The following is a 21,535-nucleotide window of genomic DNA, read 5'->3' on the forward strand; positions in this document are numbered from 1 at the left end:
ATGGCCCTGTTAGTCTTAGGACTCTGGGGGCTGCTGCTGGTTCTGGGATTCTGGTGGTTGCTTGGTGCCTCTGGCTGGGATCCCTCCCCTATCCAGCGATGGCCCCCCGGACCCTGCCCACTGCCCATTGTGGGGAACCTGAACTTGCTGCGGGTGTCCCAACAAGATCGGTGGCTGATGGAGGTAGGTCGAGCAGCTCCGCCATGCATCCAAGGCTGTCCAGGAGGAGCAGGCATGGCGGGCTGCCTGGAGCAGGCGGCCTTTAGGGAGAATTTTGTTTCCAGGAGCCATTGCTCCTGGAGGTGGCCCAGAGTGAACAACAGCATGCTCAGGATACCCACTGTGATTCTCAACCCTTGAAGGGCCAGGAGCGAGACCTGAGCTGGGCTTTGCCTATCTGCAGGCCCCAGGCTGCTTCTAGGGGGTGGTGCTCCGGGCCCAGACATGGCTTCTGTCTGTCCTGAGGCCAGAGGTGGGCTGTGGATTTGGGAAGGCTGGGGTGGGGGCGCCAGGCTCAGCCCTGCCTGCTCCCCACCAGCTCTCAGAACGCTATGGGCCGGTGTTCACTGTCCACCTGGGATCCCAGAAAACTGTAGTGCTGACAGGCTACAAGGCGGTGAAGGAGGCCCTGGTGGGCACCGGGCAGGACTTGGCCGGCAGACCTCCCATTCCTATCTTTCAGCTCATCCAGCAAGGCGGGGGTAGGTGTGTCTTGGAGTTCCCCTACCAGGCGGGAAGAGGCCTGGCTTTCCTGGGCTGGCCCAGGCAGGGCAGGTGCGGGGGGTTGGGGTGGGGTGGGTGGTCTTGTCCATCACAAGACGGAGTCATGCTGACTGCCCGCAGGTATCTTCTTCTCCTCTGGGGGGCGCTGGAGGGCAGCCCGGCAGTTCACAGTGCGCGCACTGCATGGTCTGGGCGTGGGGCAGGGGTCCATGGCCGACAAGGTGCTGAGGGAGCTGGTGTGTCTCACGGAGCAGCTGGACAGCTATGGAGGTAAGCAGGGGCTGGATGTCCCTCCCTGGACCCCTTCCCCACCTGACACTTGGCTTCTCCTCTCCAGGCCGGCCCTTTCCCCTGGCCCAGCTCGGCTGGGCACCTTCCAACATCAACTTCACGCTCCTCTTTGGCCAGAGGTTCGAATACCAGGACCCTATGTTCATATCCCTGCTGGGTCTCATTGATGAGGTCATGGTTCTCTTGGGTTCACCCAGTGTACAGGTGAGAGGTCACTGTCCTGCCACACAGGGTCTCCCCAAAGCTGGGGAGGGGGCCCTGGCTCTGGGCTACAAAATACCAGAACTGGGGGTGTGTGTGGGGGGGGTCTAGTTGTTTTCCATTAGTAGTTAACCCCGCCATTAGCCCTGCCATCAAAGGCTGATGTCCCTTGCTTTGATTGGGGACTTCAGGCCAGTCTTGTGCACTCTGGAGCAACGGAGTCCCCATTTTCTCCACACCCACCTGCCAGTACTAGACACAGGGGAGGGGTCCCCTCCTCTCCCATGTTCTTCATTGGACATTCCTAACAAGTTGTCATAAAACCCAGTTCTGACATCCAAAGGGGTGAATTTCATTCTTGAGACTTTGAAAAGTCCATGCTTAGGGTCACTGTGTCTCTGGGTTTACTGGATCCCAGGACAAATGTACTGCCCCCAACCTTAGGTCTGGTTTCAGCCCAGTGTCCCAGGCATATGGTGTTTGGATTACAATGAAGCCTCAGGGAGCACCAGGCCGAGCCACCTGAGCCCAGAGCCCTGACTGTGGGCAGCTGTGGTTCTTCCAGTCAGCGCCAGCCCACGGGAGTCCCTGCTGGAACAGGGCCCACCTTGCTTTTCTCTCTGCAAAGGTGTGGGGGGGTCTTGGAGACGACCAGCAGCTTGCCCAGGCCCCTCTCCATGACACCAGCTGCTGGGACTGGCGCAGAGCCCCCCCCCCCCCAGTTCCTTTCCGCACACCCCTGAATCCTGGCTCCCCCTAGTGGCCGGAGGCAGCACTGCAGCAGCAGGCAGAGCCCTGGGCAGAGGTGATTGGCCCCCCACAGGGCTTGCTCCTCACCCCACCGCACCATCCTGCGTTCTGAACAGATGTTTAACATCTTCCCCTGGCTGGGTGCCCTGCTGCAGTTGCATCGGCCTGTCCTACGCAAGATCAAGGAGGTGCAGGCCATCCTAAAGATCATTCTGGATGTGCGGCGGAGGGACTGGCGTGGCCCGGTGCAAAGCTACATGGATGCTCTGATCCAGCAGGGCCAGGTGTGGCAAAGGCCTGTGGCCCTGCCTGGGAAAGTGGGGCCGGGCAGAGAGGTGTTTTCCCTGGCTCATTTCCAGGCCCCAGGCACAGGGAGATGAGCGGGTGCTCCGACGCTGACTCCATCCACCCTACCTGGCACCTATGCACCCATCCAGGCCCTGGGCTGGGGTGGTCCAGGGGGTGGGGTGGATGCCAGACCTCCAGCTACGCTCTGCCCACCTGCCACACAGGGGGAGGACCAGGAGGGTCTATTTGACGAGGCTAATGTCCTGGCCTGCGTGTTGGACATGCTGATGGCTGGCACCGAGACCACGTCGGCCACGCTGCAGTGGGCCATGCTTCTGATGGCCAAGCATCCCGATGTGCAAGGTGAGGCCATCCCGTGGCCAGCAGGTCCTCCCCAATGGGGCAGATGTGGGGTGGGGTCTGGAGCTGCTGTAGATATAGCTCTTGCCTGTGGCCCAGGACGAGTACAGGAGGAACTGGACCGTGTGCTGGGCCCCGGGCGGCCACCCCGGCCAGAGGACCAGCGGGCACTGCCCTACACATGTGCGGTGCTGCACGAGACCCAGCGGTACATCACGCTCCTGCCCCACGTGGCTCGCTGCACATCCACCCGCATGCAGCTGGGCGGCTACATGCTCCCCAAGGTGATGGCTGGCGGGGGGACCGGCTCATACCTTCCTACCCACTTGGGACTCCAAGATGGCCAAGTCTCAGGGGTGGACAGCAGCTTTCCCTTGTTGGAAACAAGGAGCTTTCCCAGAGTCCATTCTGCCATAGATTGGGGTCCACCTCTGTCCCCATGGGATCTTTGCTGTTTCCTGGGGATCCACTGCTTTTGGGGGGGGGGCCTTCACTGTGTGCTGTGGCCCAGTGAGTTCTTGGGATGCCACCCGAGCAGCAGGTGTGGGTCGCCAGCTCCTCCCTGCTCGGGGAGGCTCTGTCACTCAGGCCGGGACCCCGCCCTCAGGGCACACCGGTGATCCCCCTGCTGACCTCTGTACTCATGGACAAGACCCAGTGGGAGACGCCGGGCCGGTTCAACCCAGGGCACTTCCTGGACCCGGAAGGGCGTTTTGTGAAGCGAGCCGCCTTTCTGCCTTTCTCCACAGGTACCCAGGCTGTCTCCCAGCTGTCAGCTGCCAGCTGTCTGTGTCCCCCTCGCTCCCTTCCCCTCTGGGAGCAAGCCCGGCACTCACCTGCCTGCCTCTGTGTCCCACACAGGCCGCCGAGTCTGCGTTGGAGAGAGACTGGCCAAGATGGAACTCTTGCAGCTGTTCGCAGGCCTTCTGCAGCGGTTCCAGCTGTTGCCCCCAGCAGGCGTCAGCCCCGAGACTCTCAACACTGAGCCCGCCCCGGCCTTCACCATGAGGCCAACAGCCCAGACCCTGCGAGCACTGCCCCGGGCCTAGGCTGCTCCACAGGGGAAGCACTGGGGGTGACTCTCCTACGCACTACACCCCAATATCCCGGTCCCCTCCTCTGTTATCCAGACCCCTCACATCTCGATGCCCTGCCTGCAGCCTCCAGTGCACCCCTATGCAACATCTGTCTATACGGTTCCCGGCAGGGCAGGCAGGGTCCACCAGGCCCACTGGGTTTGCCACCTGCAGTCTGCTCAGGGTGCTGGGGGCCTGGGGCAGGTATCTTCTATCCACACCTCAGTTTACCATCTGTGAAATGGGTCACCAGCAGGGCTTTCAAGCTTCACTGGAAGTGGCAGGGTTGAGGCACCCCAGGCTGAGACACCAGCATGGTGTGAAGGCACCCATAGGGGCGTTGGCTGCTGGGGGAGAAGAGACCTTGACCCCAGGAGGGAGGAGACTGCTGGCCTCTTCAGGGCCAGGGGTTCAGGTGGCATGTGAGGGCCAGTCCTGTAGCCAGGCCAGAGGTTCTTAGACGCCTTGATTTTGTTGGTGTGTGTGCATGTATTTGAATGTGTGCACCTGCAGTGAGGCTTGAACTCAGCCTTGGGGCTATTCTTTAGCTTCTCCACTCAGACTGGTGCTCTACCACTTGAGTCACAACTCCACTTGTTTTTTCTTTTTATTTTTTTGCCAGTCCTGGGGCTTGAACTCGGGGCCTGAACACGGTCCTTGGGTTTTCTCAAGGCTAGTGCTCTACCACTTGAGCTTTTCTGGTGGTTAACTAGAGATAAGTTTCTCAGCTGGGCTGACTTTGAACCATGATGCTGAGATCTCAGCCTCCTGAGTAGCCAGGATCACAGGCGTGAGCCATTGGCACCCGGTAACTGCAGCTTTTGAGGAGGTGAGCCCAAGGGCAATGGAGGTGGCTAAGGACCCACTGCCTGGGCCAGGGGCTGTCCTGCTAGCAGCTGTGGCCTGCTTCATGGCAGTCCTGGGCTGCTCTTACGGAACCACTGTGGGGGATACAGCGAGATACCCTGTGTACTTGCCAGAGAACGCAGCCCAGAGCAACAGTCAGTGCAGACGGCCAGAAATGTCCCTGTGAAGCTGGCGACAGCCTTGAGGGGGCCACAGCTAAGCTTGAGGCTGACCCAGGTTTGAGTGAGATACAGAGCAAGGCCTCAGACCGCTTTTATTGTAAACGTGGCCAGGCAGCCCAGGGTCCCCACCATGGGAATTCTTGGCAGCTGGGTGCGAGGAGGGGGATGGTGCGGTGGCCAGCAATGTTGGAGGGTCTCCCGACCAAATACACAGGGCCAACCTGGCGAACCCCAAGCCCCAAAGAGGAGCTCGGTTTAGAGGAGGTCTCTGGTAACACACACACACACGCACGCACGCACGCACGCACGCACGCGCGCGCATGCTCGACTTTTGCTCAGTGGCATGCCCTGGGCTTGTGGGACTTGTGTCCCATGCAAAGACCACGTCTTGCTGTGGTCCCTGTGAAAGTAGCACGTGGCTTTGGGCAGCCTCAGGCCTGTGCAGCTGAGCTGCCAGAGGCCTCTTGGTTCCCTCAACACCCTGAGGGGAGCCGGTCAGTGCTTCTCGAGGGCTGCAGTGGCACCTGAGCCCCTGGGACCCCCTCCGCTGCTAGGAGAGTAGTTGTAGCACCTGCCGGAGGCGCTCAGCCTTCTCCAGCAGGGCGGCGTCCTCGCTCAACTCATCCAGCTCCTGCATCTGGGCCTCGGCCTTCTGGACGGTCAGCTCCCGAGCCTGGCCCTTTAGCCCCTCCAGGTAGGCCAGCAGGGTGGAGAAATGCTCGTCAGGAACCTGATGGAGAAGAGGAGCACGTGAGCCAGCCAGGGCCTCCACGCCCAGGGACGCCAAGCAGGGGATGGACAAGGCGCCAGGCCCTGCCAATCCAGGCAGGAAAGTCTGTGAGACTCATCTCCAGCTAACTACCAAAAGGATGGATGTGGAGCTCAAGTAGTGCTGGCCCTGACCATAAAAGCTAAGGGACGGTGCCCAAGCCCTGAATTTGTCTTCCCTCCCTCACTCCCTTCCTCCCCTGCCCCCACCGTTTATCTAAATTCTTGGCACTATGGCTGCCTGGAGCAGGCGCTCTGCACATGGGCACAGAGTCCTGGTGTGTCCGACACAGAAAGACTTGGCACCAAACTACATAGGACCTCTGGGAAAGTCCTTCCCTGCCTGCTACAGCTGTTGAGCCTGGCCCAAGGGGGACCCACCCACCGCCACTCGTGCGCGCTCAGACCTTGTCCCTGTCGTACATGTGCAGCAGCAGCCACGTCTGTCTCGTCTTCTGGAATCTCCAGCTCGAGTCCTTCCGGGCCCACCTGGGGGAGCAGGGCTGACCTCAGACTGGATGAAGACTCCAGGGGTGGGACCCCTCCCCAGCCGAGGGGACCGTGTGACAGGACAAGTCTGGCTCAGGCTCAGGGCCATCTCAGCATGCTTGCATGCGGTCCCCCAGTCCTCGGCAGTACCCACATGTGGGGAAGGGAGGGTGATGGGGAATCGGGTAGAGCCTCACCTCTGGGGAGCAGCTGGGGAAGGGAGGGCAGGCCAAGCATGGAGAGGGCAGTGTGGTGCGGTGGTGGCAGGAGAGGAAGGAGGACTCAGGACACAGGCTGGCCTGACATGGTGGCAGGCAGATGCAGGAGCTCCAGGGAGCCAGTATTGCCCACAGGAACCCCAGGCTCAGAGACGGGGATTGGGTTAAACCATCCCTGTGCCAAGCCCCTCACTGCGGATCCTAGGAAAATGGGGTGGGCCTTCCACCACACTTCCCTGCCTCATACCCACTAGGCAGGTGCTCTACCATTTGAGTCAGGCTCTCAGCTGCTTTTTGTTTTATTTTCTGGCCAAGGGTCAACCTCAAACTCAGACTATGATTCTCCTACCTATAGCCTCCCATGTAGCTGGAATTATAGACCCATGCCACAAAACCTGACTTACTTATTGAGTTGGAGTCTTGCTAACCTTTTGACTGTCTGGCCTTGAGCCTTGATCCCTCCAGCCTGGATTAAGGGCAGGCACTATTACACCAGCCTCCAGTGTCCTTTACAATCAGCTTTCCCTACTGAAATCACGGTGGCTGCTGGCTGGTTCACCCATCCAGGCCAGCTGTAATGCGAATATTCTCTCACTGGACATTTCCTCAGTGCTCAGGGTGGTGCTGCAGCCTGGCACAGGGGGCTGGGTTGGGTCATCTCTGCGATGCAGGGAGAGGCTCTATAGATGGGGGGCGTGGGGGGCTGGAACCCATACAGCTTTGAAGGAAGACAAGGATGTGTCAACACCCCAGAGAGGGTAAAGGCAGGTGCAGTTAGCATCAGGCCCAGCTCACCCAGAGATAAGGTTGGTGCTAGGAGGGTAGAGTTAGCCACATGGCATGTGGCTCTGCGGCCTGCTGCCCTGGGCTGGGCTACTGGTGGGACCAGAGGTTTGCTGTGGTATCTGGGCCTGTGAACAGGAATCTGTCTGCTCTCACGGCTTGCTGGCACTTCAGGCCCAGCCAACACCTGCGTCAAGTCATTCCCAAAACATGCCAGCTCCTGCCACAGCCTCTACCCCAGAAACCTCAGCACACGCATCCCAGGACACATGGACTGGATGCAGGATGGAACCCAGAGACTCGGGGGCTGCCATGGGGCAGTCCCCAGCCAACAGTCCTCTCTATGTGGCTCTACCTGGCCTCCTTTGTTCTGACTAACGGGGCCTGCTCTGCCCAGGGCCGGGGATACAGGTGTGCCCATGTGCCTGGACGCTGCTCGGTCTGCTGGGAAGGGAAGGTTCCTCCAGAGGGTCATGGTCCCCTGGAAGCACCCCAGTTTCTTCCAGCACTATAGGCCACACGGAGTTTTTGTCAGGTTTGCCCAGAAAGAGATTTCTGGATGCAGGGTGGGTGGGGCCTCACCTGGCTGTCAGTGTAGCCCGGTGTTTGACCCAGGGCACCTGTGTGCAGAACTGGGGAAGCTGTAGCCACAGGCCAGGAAGGACACAAGGACAAAGGGTGAAGGAGACAGGAGTGGAGTCAGGCAGGCTGGGAGACGGACCTGCTCTGGGGTAGCTGGCACCCTGCCCAGCACCCTGTCAGGGAAGGATGCCCTACAGCCATCCCGTGATGGGACTTACCCACGGAGGTAATCCAGGGCCAGCTCTGCACCCGAGGGCTTGGCCAGCGGCGCCTGGACAGTGGCAATGCCCACTTCACGCAGCCGCTTCTTCTCCTCCTTCTTCCGTTCCTTCTTCAGTTTCCTCTCTAGGACTCTCCTCTCCTCTGGGGACATCTCAGGGCCTACATCCTGCACCCTGCTCACTGCTGCTCCCTGGAAGTCAAGGTCAGCACTGGTTAGGCGTGGGGTGGCTGTGGTGCCTGCCTGAGGTGGTATGTGCCAGGGTGCTGCTCACATGCAGGGGAGAGGGCCCACCTTGGTCTGGCCTGGTCCCTGTAGGAGACTTGTTAGATGACAATGAGCAAAAGCTTTGGGAGAAGCAGGGCCTGGCTTTGCTGGAGCTGACATGGGCTAAACTCAGTGACCACTGCACACATCCATCATCTGGATGCCCCCTCCCTGTCTCCCATCCTGCTGCAGAGGTGGCAGGGTGGTGGCTCGCCAGGGGGCGCTGCAGGCACCAGGTATATGCCCAGTTTGCCCAGAGGCTTGTCACAATCCTTGTACTGTCTCCACAGGGCCACCAGAGGACAGCTGTCTTTTTTTGTCCCCCCTTAAACACAATTTGATTGTTAGTTTGATTTTTTAGTATGAAGGTGTTGTACAATAGGGCTGCCATTTCATATGTCTGACAAGTACTTTTTTCTTTTTTTTTTTTTTTGTGGGTCATGGGATTTGAACTCAGCCTGGGTGCTGTTCCTGAGCTCTTCAGCTCAAGGCTACCGGCCTTCCCTTGAACCACAGCACCATTTCCTGTTTTCTAGAGGTGAATTGGAGATAAGAGTCTCAGGTCCTTTTGTGCCCCAGCTGGCTTTGAACCTTGATCCTCAGATCTCAGACTCCTGAGTAGCTAGGATTACAGGTGTGAGCCACTGTGCCCAGCTACATTTTGTTTTTTGGATACTATCACTGCTTCCCTTCTTTTGCAAGGTCTCCCCCTGCCCCCACCTTGCCTACAAGTTACATGGACCATTTTTCTACATCATGTCTTCTGGATAGCATGATTACATTTGCTCCTCCTTCCCCTTCCCCTTTCTGTGCTCCCCTGGCCCCTAAAAGAAAAAAAAAATTAACTGAAGCAAAAACAAATATCAGGGGCTGGGAGTGTATGTAGCCTAGTGGTAGAGTGCTTGCCTAGCATGTACAAAGCCCTGGGTTCAATTCCTTGGTACCACATACACAGAAAAAGCCAGAATGGGTACTGTGGTTCAAGTGGCAGAGCACTAACCTTGAGCAAACAGTGTCCAAGAACAGTACCCAGGCTCTGAGTTCAAGTCCCAGGGCTGGCAAAAAAAAAACCCAAAATAAACAAATACTACCACCACCACCACCAACTCCGTGTGTCTAGCAATCTCGGACAGCATTGGCTGCTGGCAGCAGGCTCTGCCTGGTAAGGGCAGGGGGCTGGTGTGGTCCTTACTGCTGGGGTCTTGCTCCTCAGGCAGAGCTTCCAGCCACACTGTTTGAGGGGTGACCCCCCCCCACATACACAGAGCAAACAAGAGCCAACAGCACTGGAGAGCATCAAGTGGAGCGAGGCCTTCTGGCCAGGGGACATGGGGTGGAGACGCTGCCAACAACTCTTCCTTTGGCTTTCCTGGAGAAAGCAGAACTGTGTTTACTCTGACCCAACTCAGAACCCAGAAATGGAGTGGGGTGTGGGTGATGAGCCTGGCATGCACTACCCCAATCCTTCCAAGAAGGGCGAACCCCGACCTGTGTGTAAGGGTTCTCAGAGCCTCACCTTACAAAGCAAGATGGAATAAAACAAGCAGTGCTCCTCACAGACCATTCACCCCAGCATTCCCTATCTGCAAAGAGCTGCTCTCCAGTGCCTCCTACCGGAGGAGCTGTGATGTACTGCTTGAGGGGGCTGCTGGGGTACCTCAAGGCCTTGTCAGGGGCCTTGGGCCTCTTGGGCCCAAGGGGTGGAGAGGGCTGTGGATATCTGTGCTCCCTCTCCCCAGAGCTCTGCACAAGAGGTGCCATGAAACTGGATGCAGGGTGGGGCACGCAGGTGCTTCAAGAAGCGAAGCCGGATGCCTTAGGCATCTCATCCTAGCTACTCAGGAGGCTCAGATCCAAAGACTGTAGTTCAAAGCCGGCTCTTATCTCCAAGGAGCCCAAAAAAGCCAGAAGTGGAGCTGCAGCTCAAGTGCTAGAGCACTAGCTTTGAATGAAGAAGCTGAAGGATAGTATCCAGGTCCTGAGTTTAAGTCTCAGAACTGGTGCATATGTGTGCACGTGTACACACACACACACACGAGTCCTGACCTACTCTGCCAGTTTGTGCAGGCTCAGGGGGTTAAGTGGGCAGGAGCCACAGGATTCTCACAGAGGGCAAATGGGCCCCAGCACAGCACAGCCTCTCCCCATGGCCTGGCCAGCAACACCACGGCTGGACCATGGGCCCGTGGTGGACCATGGGTGTGGCTCACAATGCAGGCTGTGCTTTGCGCTGAGTGCTTGTGTGGCTTCCTGCAGCTTCCTCCTGACTGTCGTGGCGGTGCCCACAGGGCTCACTGGAGTGGACAAGGCACCCTCTCCTCTCAGAGTCGGTGTGAAGGCACCCCACCCGCCACACTACCCAGGCCAGGGAGCTCTCCCAGGGCCCTGGAGATCCACATGGGCTCCCAGTGGGAAGAAGCAGGCAGGGCAGCTGGCCTGGGCCATTGGCTGGCAGTGCCATGGGGCGAGGTGCTAGGACAAAGCATTCTTTTTTTCTTTTTTATTATTGAAGAGATGATGAGCAGGGGGATTACAGTTACATAAATAATGTAATGAGAACATTTGTTTTTAAACACTGTTACCCCAGCCCGAATTTTCCCCTGCTTACCCTTCCCAACCCCCCACCCTCAACATAGTGTCAAGTGAGTATCAATGTTGGATTAACTCATCTTTTGTCTTGCTGTTTTTGTGGTCCCTTTCCCTTCCACATGTGGAGTAATATTATATACAAGACACAACGTAAAGAAAACAAGACAAACAGTGAGGGGGGACAACAGAAAAACTACATATAGAGCATAATAGGAATCTCTTGTTTCCGTGACTTGGAGTACATGTTTATACACTTCATTATATATGACCCTATGTACTTAGCAATCGGGTTATTGAGATTCCCCTGTTAAGAATATCATGGGCTGGGAGTTTGGCCTAGTGGTAGACTGCTTGCCTAGCATGTACAAAGACCCGGGTTCGATTCCTCAGCACCACACACAGAAAAAAGCTAGAAGTGGTGCTGTGGCTCAAGGGTAGAGCTCTAGCCTTGAGGAAAAAGTCCAACGACAGTGCTCAGGCTCTAAGTTCAAGCCCCACAACTGGCAAAAAAACAAAACAAAACAAACAAACATATATATATATACATACATACATACATACACACACACACACACACACACACATATATATATATATATATATATATATATATGTATTATAAGCTGGGTATGGTGGCTCATGCCTGTAATCCTAGGTACTCAGGAGGCTGAGATGTGAGGATCAAGGTTCAAAGCCAGTCCCAGCAATAAAGTCCATGAGACTCTAATCTCCAATTAACCACCAGAAAACTGGAAGTGGCACTGTGGCTCAGGTGGTGGAACACGAGTGTTGAGCTGAAGAGTTCAGGGACAGTGCCCAGGCCCAGAGTTCAAGCCCCACAATTGACGAAAGGGGGAGGGGGGCAAAGCTTCGGACTCCTTGCCAGGCCTTGGGAATCACAGACTGGACTGATGCCAACCAGGCCACACATCCGTGACTCAGGACTGCATTAGCTCTGCATACCTTTCTCATCCTGCCCCCAATTCTCCTTTTAGCCTAAAGACACTGAGGAGGTCCTGGAGTGCTGTCCTGTGGCTGCTATGGAGTAAATCTCTCTCTGCGAGTAGCTAGACCAAATGTGGGACTCCTGGGGTTTGGGCCTGCAGTGGCCCCATGACAAGTCACAGACCCACAGGCAACAGCACCAAGTCTAGAAGGGAACTATGACCCTTTCCCCAGAGGATCTAAAACTGCTGAACATGGAGCTGTCTCAGACTCAGGCTCTAGGGCTGCGAGGCCTGGGTGGACACTATCACAGACAAGAGCCTCGCCCAGGGCAGACAAGGGGGCCCTGGAGGGCAGATACCAGTGCAGCAAGCCTGTGCTTCCTGCATCAAGAGGGACCAGGGCAGTTTGGATTCCTGAGGTAGCTGGGGAGTCTGGGGAGGTGGCAACAGCAGGTTGAGCCTGGCTGGCTGCTCCCTTCACATGGTATCTGCTTTGTGGACTGCATTTCTTCAGGTCAGTTGCTCTGGCTGCCTCCTGATCCTCTGCACACAGCAGCTGCCCTTCTGTGCCTCACTTGCTTTGGGCATCAGCAGCAGAATGAAAAACCTGCGACACTGGGCAGAATTTCAGCACAGTTTGTGCAGTCCTGGGAGGGGGGCACCTCCTGCCTGCCTCCTGGCCCTGCCCAATGGTCACAGGAGAGCACAGCAGCCACTCATCTGCTTTTGTCCGCCTGGAGTGTCCCTGAGTTCCTGACCGGTCAGGATCCCATCTGCAGGCATCACACCAGAACCCCAAACAGGGTATGTGTGGGAAACGGAGGCTCCCTCCTATTTTGAGGTCCCTGAGCACAGGAACATGCTACCATGGCTGACCACCTCCTAAGGACAGCCAGGTAGGAGGGCACATGGAGGCCGAGATGGCCTTTGGGTGTCCTGCCCTAGGGCTGAGGAAGGAGGAGGAGAGGTCCAACTCCTGTTCCTCTTAGGGGAGTACAGTCCTGACCCTGGGCTCCAACAGCAAGGAAAGGAACAGACCAGACTCTCCATCTCGACAGGTGAGGACTGTTTATTGAGGCACAGTGAGGGGCAATGAGACAGGTTGTGGAGGGTGGGGTTGTAGTTAGGTGTTCCTGGGGTCTGAGCAAGGAGACAGAGGTTATTTCAGTATAGGGGAGGTGATTGCAGGTGAGAGCAGATAATCAAGTAAGTATACACAGTGATCACGGACTGTCTTATCCAAGGCCTCAAGTGTTTTAATGTTCAAACAGCTGTACATCTGTCTGGCCTTCACCTTTTCAAGGTCCAGTTCTCAGTCTTCTGGCATTCCAGCCTCCCCCCACTCCCACCCCAAGTCCTAGGGCTTGAGCTCCGGGTCTAAGCACTGTCCTCAGGCTTTCCTCAAGGCTAGAGCTCTACAATTGGAACCACAGCACCGCTTCTGGCTTTTTCTATGTATGTGGTATGGAGGAATCAAACTTTGGTCTTTGTGCATGCTAGGCAGACACTCTACCACTAGGCCAAACTCCATTCCAGCCTCGTAACCCTTGTCTCACAGCTCGGCCTCGTAGTTCTCTACAGGTTGGCCCACAATGGAATGTTTACAGCCTGGCTTAGGTGGGATTGCCCTGACTACCTGGGGTTTTGCCTGAACCTTGCCCCTGGAGGGTCAATCCTTCAGGACTAAACTTCACTACAGTTTTGGGGGTCAGGAGACTAAAGTTCGGCCTAGTCTCTACCTACAGAGTTCTTTAAACCTGGCATCGTGGCCACGCCTGCAGTCCCAGCACTAGGGAGGCTGGGGGTGCAGCTCAGAGGGAGTGTTTATCTAGAATGTGTGTGTGGTGGGCACAGAGCCCTGGGCTCCATCCCTTGCGCGCATGCGCGCGCGCGTGCGCGCGCGCACACACACACACACACACACACACACACACACACACACACACACACACACACACACACACACACACACACACACACACACACACACACACACACACACCACAAAAAAGCCTACAGACTGACATTAGCCACTTTGGTGCTTTGACCAATTTCCCAAGGATGAGGCCAGGACCACAGCAGAGCTAGCTACCAGGACAGTCATCAAGGTGTCTCTAGGTCAAAGCACTTCTAAAAAGAGCCCCATTGGGCTCAACATGCCTTGCTGGCCTGCTCCTCACTGGGCACCACCCAGAGAGGCAATGACCCTGCAGTGACCCGAGAGAACCAGCCTGTCAGCAGTCACTGCCACCAAGTCCCGCCTAGGGGCTCTGCTCAGGCCGCCTTACTTTGTGAGGCCATGGGGCCTCCTGTAAAGATAAAAGTTCCAGGGATACAACCCTCTGCTAGTTCCCATCCTTTTCTTTTTTTTTTTTTTTCCTTTGCTAGTCCTGGAGCTTGAACTGAAGGCCTGAGCACCGTCTTTGGACTTTCTCAAGACTAGCACTCTATCACTTGAGCCACAGCACCACTTCCAGCTTTTTTCTATGTACGTGGTACCAAGGAATCGAACCCGGGTCTTCGTGCATGCTAGGCAAGCACTCTAGCACTAGGCCAAACTCCCGGCTCCCCTAGTTCCCATTTTTGAGCACAAAGCAGCTGGGAAGCAAGGCACGGAAAAGCCACTCATTTGGTCACTTAGAGAGAACAGAGCACAGTGCCAGGCCTTTGCTTGCCTTTCACCAAGCGGTGCCCTGGAAGCCCCTGGCATTCTTGAGTACTTATTCCACTGCTACCATTCCATAGCTCCCAGAGAGCCCTGAAGGCACCAGAGCCATCCAGGAAATGGTAACTGTGAAGCAAGAAGGTGGCTTTCTGACCAGGTAGCTGGAGTTGGGGTCACACCCAGGACCCTGCCTGCCTGCCCCCCTCCCCAAGCCATCCACAGATGGCTACTCCTACTTCCATCTCCTCAGACCAAGCCAAAGCTCAAGGTTCCCACAGGACTCAGAAGTATCAAGGAGGCAACACAGTTGCAACATTGTTTTCTTTTCCTGAAACACAATGTTTTCCTGAACAAGAATGTTTTCCAAATCAGCTTTTTATTGAGCCACTTCCAGCACAGGTGGACATGGAAGTCAACATGGTTCAAGGACCTGGGGCTGGCCGGGCCCGGCTCCTCCCACAGGATCTGTCCATTGGGACAACAAAGTGCCCTGATTCAGGTCACTTAAAAAAAAAAAAAAAAAAAAAGCTGGCGCTGGTGGTTTCATGCTACTCAAGAGCCTGAGATCAGAGGACTACAGCTTGAAACCAGTTTGGGCAAGAAAGTCTGCGAGACTTTTATTTCCAATAGAACACGCAGAAAAAGTTGAATGTGGCTGTGGCTCAGGTGGTAGGGCGCTATTACCTCTGCCAGCCTTGTCACTGGTACCACTGGCATGTACCATCCTACGCAGCACTAGTTCTCTTTAACGACAAGGCACACAGTAAGTTCAACTCATCCAATTACATGGCAATACACACTCCTAAATTCTTGGAAGGCAATTCTCCTGCTCCCCTTCAGCATTTGGTCGTGACAGGATGGTCTTGGCTCCTCCCTCTATACTGTCCAGGGAGTGGCCATAGCAGCCAGGCAGAACCGCGGCTGCAGGCTGCACAGGTTGCTTTGAGGACAGGGCAGTCTGAGTCTCAGCAGGGCGGGGAGCCAGCAGATGCTGGGGGGACGCCGGCTCTGTCATCGAGGCGCTCACAGGCAGGCATACGTGAGCTCCTGGAGGACAGGGAGGGCGGCCACCCCATCAACTCAGTGCAGGGGTGCTTCCCCGCTGGGCACTTCTCCTGTCTGAGCTCCACTGTCACTGCGACAGACCTGTGGCAATGGTGTGACTAGTAGAGCCCCACACCCTCATGGCATGAGGCCCAAGGCCCTGCTCCAGGGAGGTGGAACTAAGGACAGGGAGAGTCTCCAACTGCAAAGGACCCTCAAGCCTGGGAAGCAAGGCCTCCCACAGAGACCCTCCTGGGGTCTCTCCCCATCCAAGTTCCCAGAAGTGTGCTTTACAGAGACAGATCACTTCTAGAAACAAAGATTGTGAAGTCTCCCCAAGATGCTGATTTTATGTAGTGTACACAGTTACCTCACACTGTCCAGCATCATGATATCCTCATCCTGGGGAATAGTTGAACTCAGATTCTGATGCTTAATTCAGCATGAATGGTAGTCTATTACATGAGCCACGACTTCAGCTAGATAAAGCTGGTTCCTTCTGTAGACAGAGCTTGGGACATTTCTGCCTGGGCTGGCTTTAAAATGGGTGCCTCCAGATTTGAGCCGTCTGAATAGATAGTATTCTAGGTGCCCAGTCCTGGAGGTGGACAGACAGCAGGTGGAGGTACTGTTGAAGGGATCACCAAGATGACATAAGCCATCACCTTGTCTCATTTCCACACAAGCCAGAAGCTGCAGCACTGGTCAACTTCAGCCCAGTTGGTGCCAGAAGCCCAGTGCACAATAGCTAGGGGCACATGGCCTGTGCTGGTGTTCAGGTATGTCAGACCCCATCCCCGTTGACAGAGCTCCTGGTGGAAGAAGGGATAGCAGAGGCAGGGTGGGCCCTGTGGAGGTCTGAGAACACAGCAGACTGAAGAGGACCGAGGAATCAAGAGCAGGGCAGGGATGTGGGCCTGGAGGAGCAGCTGGGGGTGGGGGGAGGCAGGAGGGAGGGTTCAGGCACATACCTAGCTGTGGGGTGACCTCACAATCCAGGGGAAGAGGAAGAGGGCTCACAGACAAGTTTTTTGTGTAGGCCAAGATCCTAGCAGATCAAAAGGGGAAAGACAAGAAGGCCCAGCCCCTGGCAACATTTTCAGTTCAGGAAGCGTGGAGCAAGCACCCAGCCTGTGTGCAACCCCTGCATCTGGTGGCCCTGGTATTTGTGGACTACACTGCCCCCTGGTGGAGCTGGACAATGCTGTCTCACATGGGTCTGAGGGAATTGTAACACAGGAAGCATGAGAAGGCTGCTTCAGCCCTCTCCATTTGCAGCTCCCTCACTTGGCCAGGTCACAGCACACTGTTCCATCCTGGTCCTGGAACTCCCAGCCCCTTCTCTGGCATGGCCACCACCAGAGAGGTTTGCTGGGAGGCAGGGACCAGAGCTGGTCTCCCTTGTTGCCCCAAAGCCCCACTCCTTGCTCCCAGACTTCAACGCCTCCCAGAATTTTGGGAGAATTTGCCTGTGGGAAGGTGGACATGTCCCTGGCTTATGGATTAACTCTAAGGACACACAAGGTAAGCCACTTCTTTTTTTTTTTTTTGCCAGTCGTGGGCTTGCGCTCAGAGCCTGTGCACTGTCCTTGGACTTTCTCAAGGTTAGAGCTCTAACCTCAGCACCATTTCTGGCTTTTTTCTATGTATGTGGTACTGAGGAATCGAACCCAGGTCTTCGTGCATGCTAGGCAAGCACTCCACCACTAGGCCAAACTCCCGGCCCAAGCCACTTCTTTTGCTACTGCTGGGACACCATGGCTTGGAGCCCAGCATCACAGGCAGCCCATGTGGATGTCACAGCTATGGCTTTTTGGCCCAAGTAGTTAATTGGGTTGGAAGGCAAAGGTCACACACAGTTAATAATGCTCCTGTATGTTAAAGTTCTCTGGCCAAGCTTGTTTCCTCCCCAGCTATTCAAATTCCAACCTGGCATCTGTTAGACAGGTCCAGTCACTCGATGCACAGGATGCAGCCCATGGAGAACACATGTGCGCCGCATTCATGGAGAAGCACTCCACGCTGCCACCCTCAAAGGAAACGAGCAACTTCCCACGGTAGGGTCTTTAAATGAGGCTCGGGACGGGCCGGCCTCCCAGCCCCAGACTCTGCTTTTCCAGCAGGACCCGCAGCAATAATGAGAGGCTGGAAGGGTCCCCCGGGCGAGTGAGTACACACGTCCATGTTCTCACCTGCGGGCCGCTTCCTTGCCTTCCACCCTAGACTTTACAGGGGGCGCCTGGCAGGGATCCTTGTGCGCTCTGGGCCCTGCAGACGCGGCCCCAGGGTCGCGATCGGCTCAAAGGCCTGCACAAGCGCGCTGTGGGAGAACACAGAACGCGTTACTGCATAGGTGGGAATCCCAAGTGGTGCATGCGAGCCGGTCACCGCCTCCGCTCGTCCTCACCCGTGTGGGCACCGATGAGGGGATCCCCTCCACCCCGGCCATTGGCTGGAGGGCCCGGACACCCAAGGTCGTGCGGCCCCAGAGGCGCGGCCTCCCGAGGGCCCCACCACCCAGCAGGCCGGGCCCCGGGTCGGGGCAGCGGGCGCCGCCGGCGCACCCCCGCCGGGGGCCTCCGGCCACCTGTCGTCGCGGGGCGGGACCGGAACCCGGACCGGACAGCACCTCCCCCCCCCCCCGGTCCCCCTGCCGGCGCACTGACCTCCGCGTCCCGGGCTGGCGGGCGTCGTCAGGACAGGCGGCCGGCAGCCCCCCCTCCCCGGCGCGCCCGCTGCGGCCGGTCCCCCGTCCCGCAGCCAGCCCGCAGCGCCCGCCCACTGCGCATGTCAGGCCGCGGGCTCGGCTGGAACCAGATCCAGCCGGCTGGGCGGTGACGCAAGGGCGCGGGCGGAGGGTGGGCGTGGCCTCCGGTGGGGTGGGCGGGGCCTCCGGGGGGTGGGCGGGGCCTGGCGGGCCGCACGCGGTGCCCACGGGCGGGGAGGCCGCGCGGGAGGCTGGGGCTCCGTCCGAGGGTGGCAAGGATGTCTCTGCTTCTGTGAGGGGGAGCTACCACCTGCGGCACAGGAGCTGATCTAGCCAGCCGTGGCAGCCAACGTCTGTGCCGTGTGCTTGCCGGTGGTGAGATCCCGCCCAACCGTCTCGTGCGCAGCGTGCGCCAAGCCAGGAGCCACCGCCTCCGGGATGGCTTCGTAAATCCAATAGTGAGAAAAGATTTTGGAAATTGTTGTCCAACCGAAGGATGTCTTAGAGGTCCCGGCCGGCCGTTTTGTCAGTGGTCTCTTGCAAAACAGCACGTAGTGAAGATGCATCCTGAGAGGCTCTCCTGTGGCACGGAGTGGGGCTTGGAAGGGCCCTTCCCATGCACGTGTGGCTGTCCCTGTGCCAGCAGAACAGCACTGCAGCCTCACATCTACCAAACTGGCTACGAGATCCCTGCAGAACACAGGGATCCAACTCGTTAAAAAAAAAAAAAAAGAGGGGCCAGGAGTTTGGCCTAGTGGTTAAAGTGCTTGCCTAGCATGCACGGAGACCCGGGTTCGATTCCTTGGTACCACATACATAGACAAAAGCCGGAAATGGTGCTGAGGCTCAAGTGGTAGAGCTCTAGCCTTGAGAAAGTCCAAGGACAGTGCTCAGGCCCTGAGCTCAAGCCCAGGACTGGCAAAAAAAAAAAAAAAAGAAAATGGAAAACTATCTGCAAACCCAGAAACTATCCAATAAGACCACTGGATAGGGCCAGGAGAGTGGCCTAGTGGTAGTGTGCTTGCCTAGCATGCACAAAGCACTGGGTTCTATTCCTCAGTAACACATACACACAAAAAAAGCCACAAGTGGAGTTGTGGCTCAAGTGGTAGAGTACTAGCCTTGAGCAAAAGAAGCTCAGGGCCAGAGCCCAGGCACAGAGTTCAAGCCCAAGAACTGGCCAAAAAAACCCCAAAAGGGATAGTCATTGAACAACAAACCTACTCAAGACACCAGAGAACTCAGAACTTCAGAAAGAAAACTAATTACCTCCTCTGAGGACTGGTCGGTTCTAACGCCAGGAAGCAGAGTGTCTGAAGAAATCCACAGAAGTTGCTTTTACCAAAGCCCTGGTTGAATTTCTAGTCATGTAGTGTTCTCCCTTATCTGTCTTGGTGCCTACAGCTGGCTCTTTGGGCCAGCCTGTGATGTTGACGTGGGTCAAGGCTCTGTGCTGGGGGCTATGCACTTTCTGCCCTTATCTGTGGGAAACCTGGTTCTTGGCCTGGATGCTGACTCTTGCTCCCTGAAGGAGACCCTAATTGTTTAAAAGAATGAGCAGTTCTGTTGTTGAGCCAATGTGTATAAGTGCTCGAGTGAATTTGGGAAAAAGTGCATCAAATCCTTCATAAGAACTAGAGAATACAAGTCAGAAGAACAGCATTTCTTCAACCAATGGACCTGTCCTTTGCCTTACCAAACCAGATACCTTCTGCTGGGTGGCTTGGCCCTGACTCTTCCATATCCATATCCTCTTGTTCTTGTTTCCAACCAGGACTTCAAATCAAGACACTAAGAAGTCTGAAGCCATGCTAAACTGCAGTGGACAGAGCAGTATGCTTCCTACACAGAACATGACAGATAACCAGACCCAAATAATCGATTCATGAAGTGACATAGAGCACACCTGCTCAAGTAACCTGCCTGGTGAGACACTAGATACCCCCAGTCTTTTGTCAGATGCAAATCTTGGACCTGACACCAGCTTCCCTCTGGTCCAACTCAGAATCCTGGGATCTGTTTTAATGTTGAAGAGTTCTTTTCAGCCTCAAATATCCAGATTGAAATTGAAGAGAATGGACTGTGCACCTTGAACCCTAGCCAGTCTTGACACATTGCCCCACGCTGGCTTTGAACCACAGTTCTAAGTACAAGTTCTCATACAAAAACTAATAATAACAATAATAGTAATAATAATAATGAGGGACAATAGAAAAGAGCAATAGAGTAAATTATTGTGATTTAAATATAATGCATTGTGACATACAAAAAAACCTCTTAATGATAGCTCAGTACTGCTGTAATCTGAGATACTCAGAAGGCTGAGATCTAAGGATCTAGCTTCAGAGCCAACCTGGGGCAGGAAAGTCTTAGACTCTTACCTTCAATTAACCAGCAAAAGGCCAGAAGTGGTACTCTGTGTCAGTAGGCTCATGCCTGTAATTCTAGCTACTCAGGAGGTTGAGATCTGAGGATAATGGTTCAAAGCTAGCTCGGGCAGGAAAAACCTATAAGACTCTTTATCTCCACTTAATCACACAAAACGCCAGAAGTGGAGTTGTTGCTTAAGTGGTAGAGAGCTTGAGCACAAAAGCTCAGGGAGAGTGCTCAGGCACAGAGTTCAAGCCCCATGGACGACAACAACAACAAAATGATAGGCAGAGGGCAGGTAAGAACACAGAACAGTATCGATATCACTCCCAAGAGAGAAAAGGTAAAGCACAATAAGACAACTGCCAGATGTGGTAGGTAACACCTGCAATCTCAGCCATTCAGGAAAGTGAGATCTGAAAGGCCAAAGCCAGCTTGGGCTTTTAGAAAAATCCCTGAGACTCCATCTCCAGAATAACCAATGAAGAGATGGGCTGTAGGCAGAGCTCAAGTGGCAGAGAGCAGCTGTGAGCAAGAGAGCCAAGACAATGCAGAGTCCTGAGTCCAAACCTCAGTACTGGTTTTAAAAAACAAAAAAACACAAAAGCTGATAGTACTTTATGTTGGTAAGAACACAGGAAACTGGGGTTTATGCCTTTTGACTGTGGGAAGGCCAAGGACACATTTTGCAGTTGATTAAAAATTAACTTTCAAGCACCAGAAATGAAAACTTAATATCCACACAAAACCCTGAAAGTGATTGTTCACTTTCAGGAGCTATGGAGAAACTATAAAAAATGACCTGTAGTTGGTGGGTGGTTAGACTCAGCTTCTCCACCAACAACTCGTGACTCCCACCCTGCCAGGAGGAAGAGGAGGAGGAAAGACAGCAGCGATGAACACCCCCTCCCCCCCACCGCATCACGACCAGTGAAGACAGCCAACTCTAGAGGAGCCAAAGACATACAGTGGAAAAAACAACCTCTTCAACAACTGGTGTTCTTGAAAACTAAAAGTGAACTCTTGCTTGTCACCAGGCACTAATATCAATTCAAAGTGGATCAAATACCTCAATATTAGGCCAAAAACTCTGAAACTACTGCAAGAAAGAGTAGAAGAGACAACTTATAGGTACAGGTAGACACTTCCTGAATAGAGCGTCCCAAGGG

The 21,535-nt window shown here is 55.4% G+C and overlaps 2 protein-coding genes and 1 pseudogene across 7 annotated transcripts in view; 2 read left to right on the forward strand and 1 right to left on the reverse strand.

Moving 5' to 3' along the window:
* On the forward strand, window positions 1–3,717 carry Cyp2w1 (cytochrome P450 family 2 subfamily W member 1). Its single transcript, XM_090324178.1, has 9 exons — window positions 1–183; window positions 539–701; window positions 844–993; window positions 1,061–1,218; window positions 2,082–2,249; window positions 2,478–2,616; window positions 2,713–2,897; window positions 3,221–3,362; window positions 3,475–3,717. Exons 1-9 carry the CDS (start codon window positions 1–3, stop codon window positions 3,660–3,662), a joined length of 1,476 nt encoding a protein of 491 aa, XP_090180304.1. The 3' UTR covers window positions 3,663–3,717.
* Window positions 3,718–5,024: 1,307 nt separating this feature from the next.
* Chlsn (cholesin) overlaps window positions 5,025–21,535 on the reverse strand; it is a 100,987-nt gene continuing 84,476 nt past the window's right edge. For 2 of the 6 annotated variants that reach the window (XM_090324321.1, XM_090324322.1), the window contains exons 3-5: window positions 7,776–7,969; window positions 5,893–5,974; window positions 5,025–5,447 (exon numbers count right to left, since the gene is read on the reverse strand). In XM_090324321.1, the coding sequence (XP_090180447.1) occupies window positions 5,268–5,447; window positions 5,893–5,974; window positions 7,776–7,969 (456 nt within the window). In that variant the 3' untranslated portion in view covers window positions 5,025–5,267. Of the gene's footprint in view, window positions 5,448–5,892; window positions 5,975–7,775; window positions 7,970–9,044; window positions 9,102–15,659; window positions 16,135–17,481; window positions 17,916–17,955; window positions 18,061–21,535 lie in introns of those variants that run through there. The other 4 variants (XM_090324324.1, XM_090324327.1, XM_090324326.1 and 1 more) reach the window with 4 other exon arrangements.
* On the forward strand, window positions 18,557–19,811 carry LOC150042592 (ATM interactor pseudogene; annotated as a pseudogene).

Source organism: Megascapheus bottae, chromosome 34 (genome assembly GCF_031878675.1).
Source record: "Megascapheus bottae isolate mThoBot1 chromosome 34, mThoBot2.hap1, whole genome shotgun sequence".
Lineage (NCBI taxonomy): Eukaryota > Metazoa > Chordata > Mammalia > Rodentia > Geomyidae > Megascapheus > Megascapheus bottae.

Coding starts and splice junctions, on each gene's coding strand:
- Cyp2w1 (XM_090324178.1), top strand. CDS start 1: ATGGCCCTGTTAGTCTTAGGACTCTGGGGGCTGCTGCTGGTTCTGGGA. Junction 184..538: donor AAGATCGGTGGCTGATGGAG/GTAGGTCGAGCA, acceptor GCTCCCCACCAG/CTCTCAGAACGCTATGGGCC. Junction 3,363..3,474: donor CTTTCTGCCTTTCTCCACAG/GTACCCAGGCTG, acceptor TGTCCCACACAG/GCCGCCGAGTCTGCGTTGGA.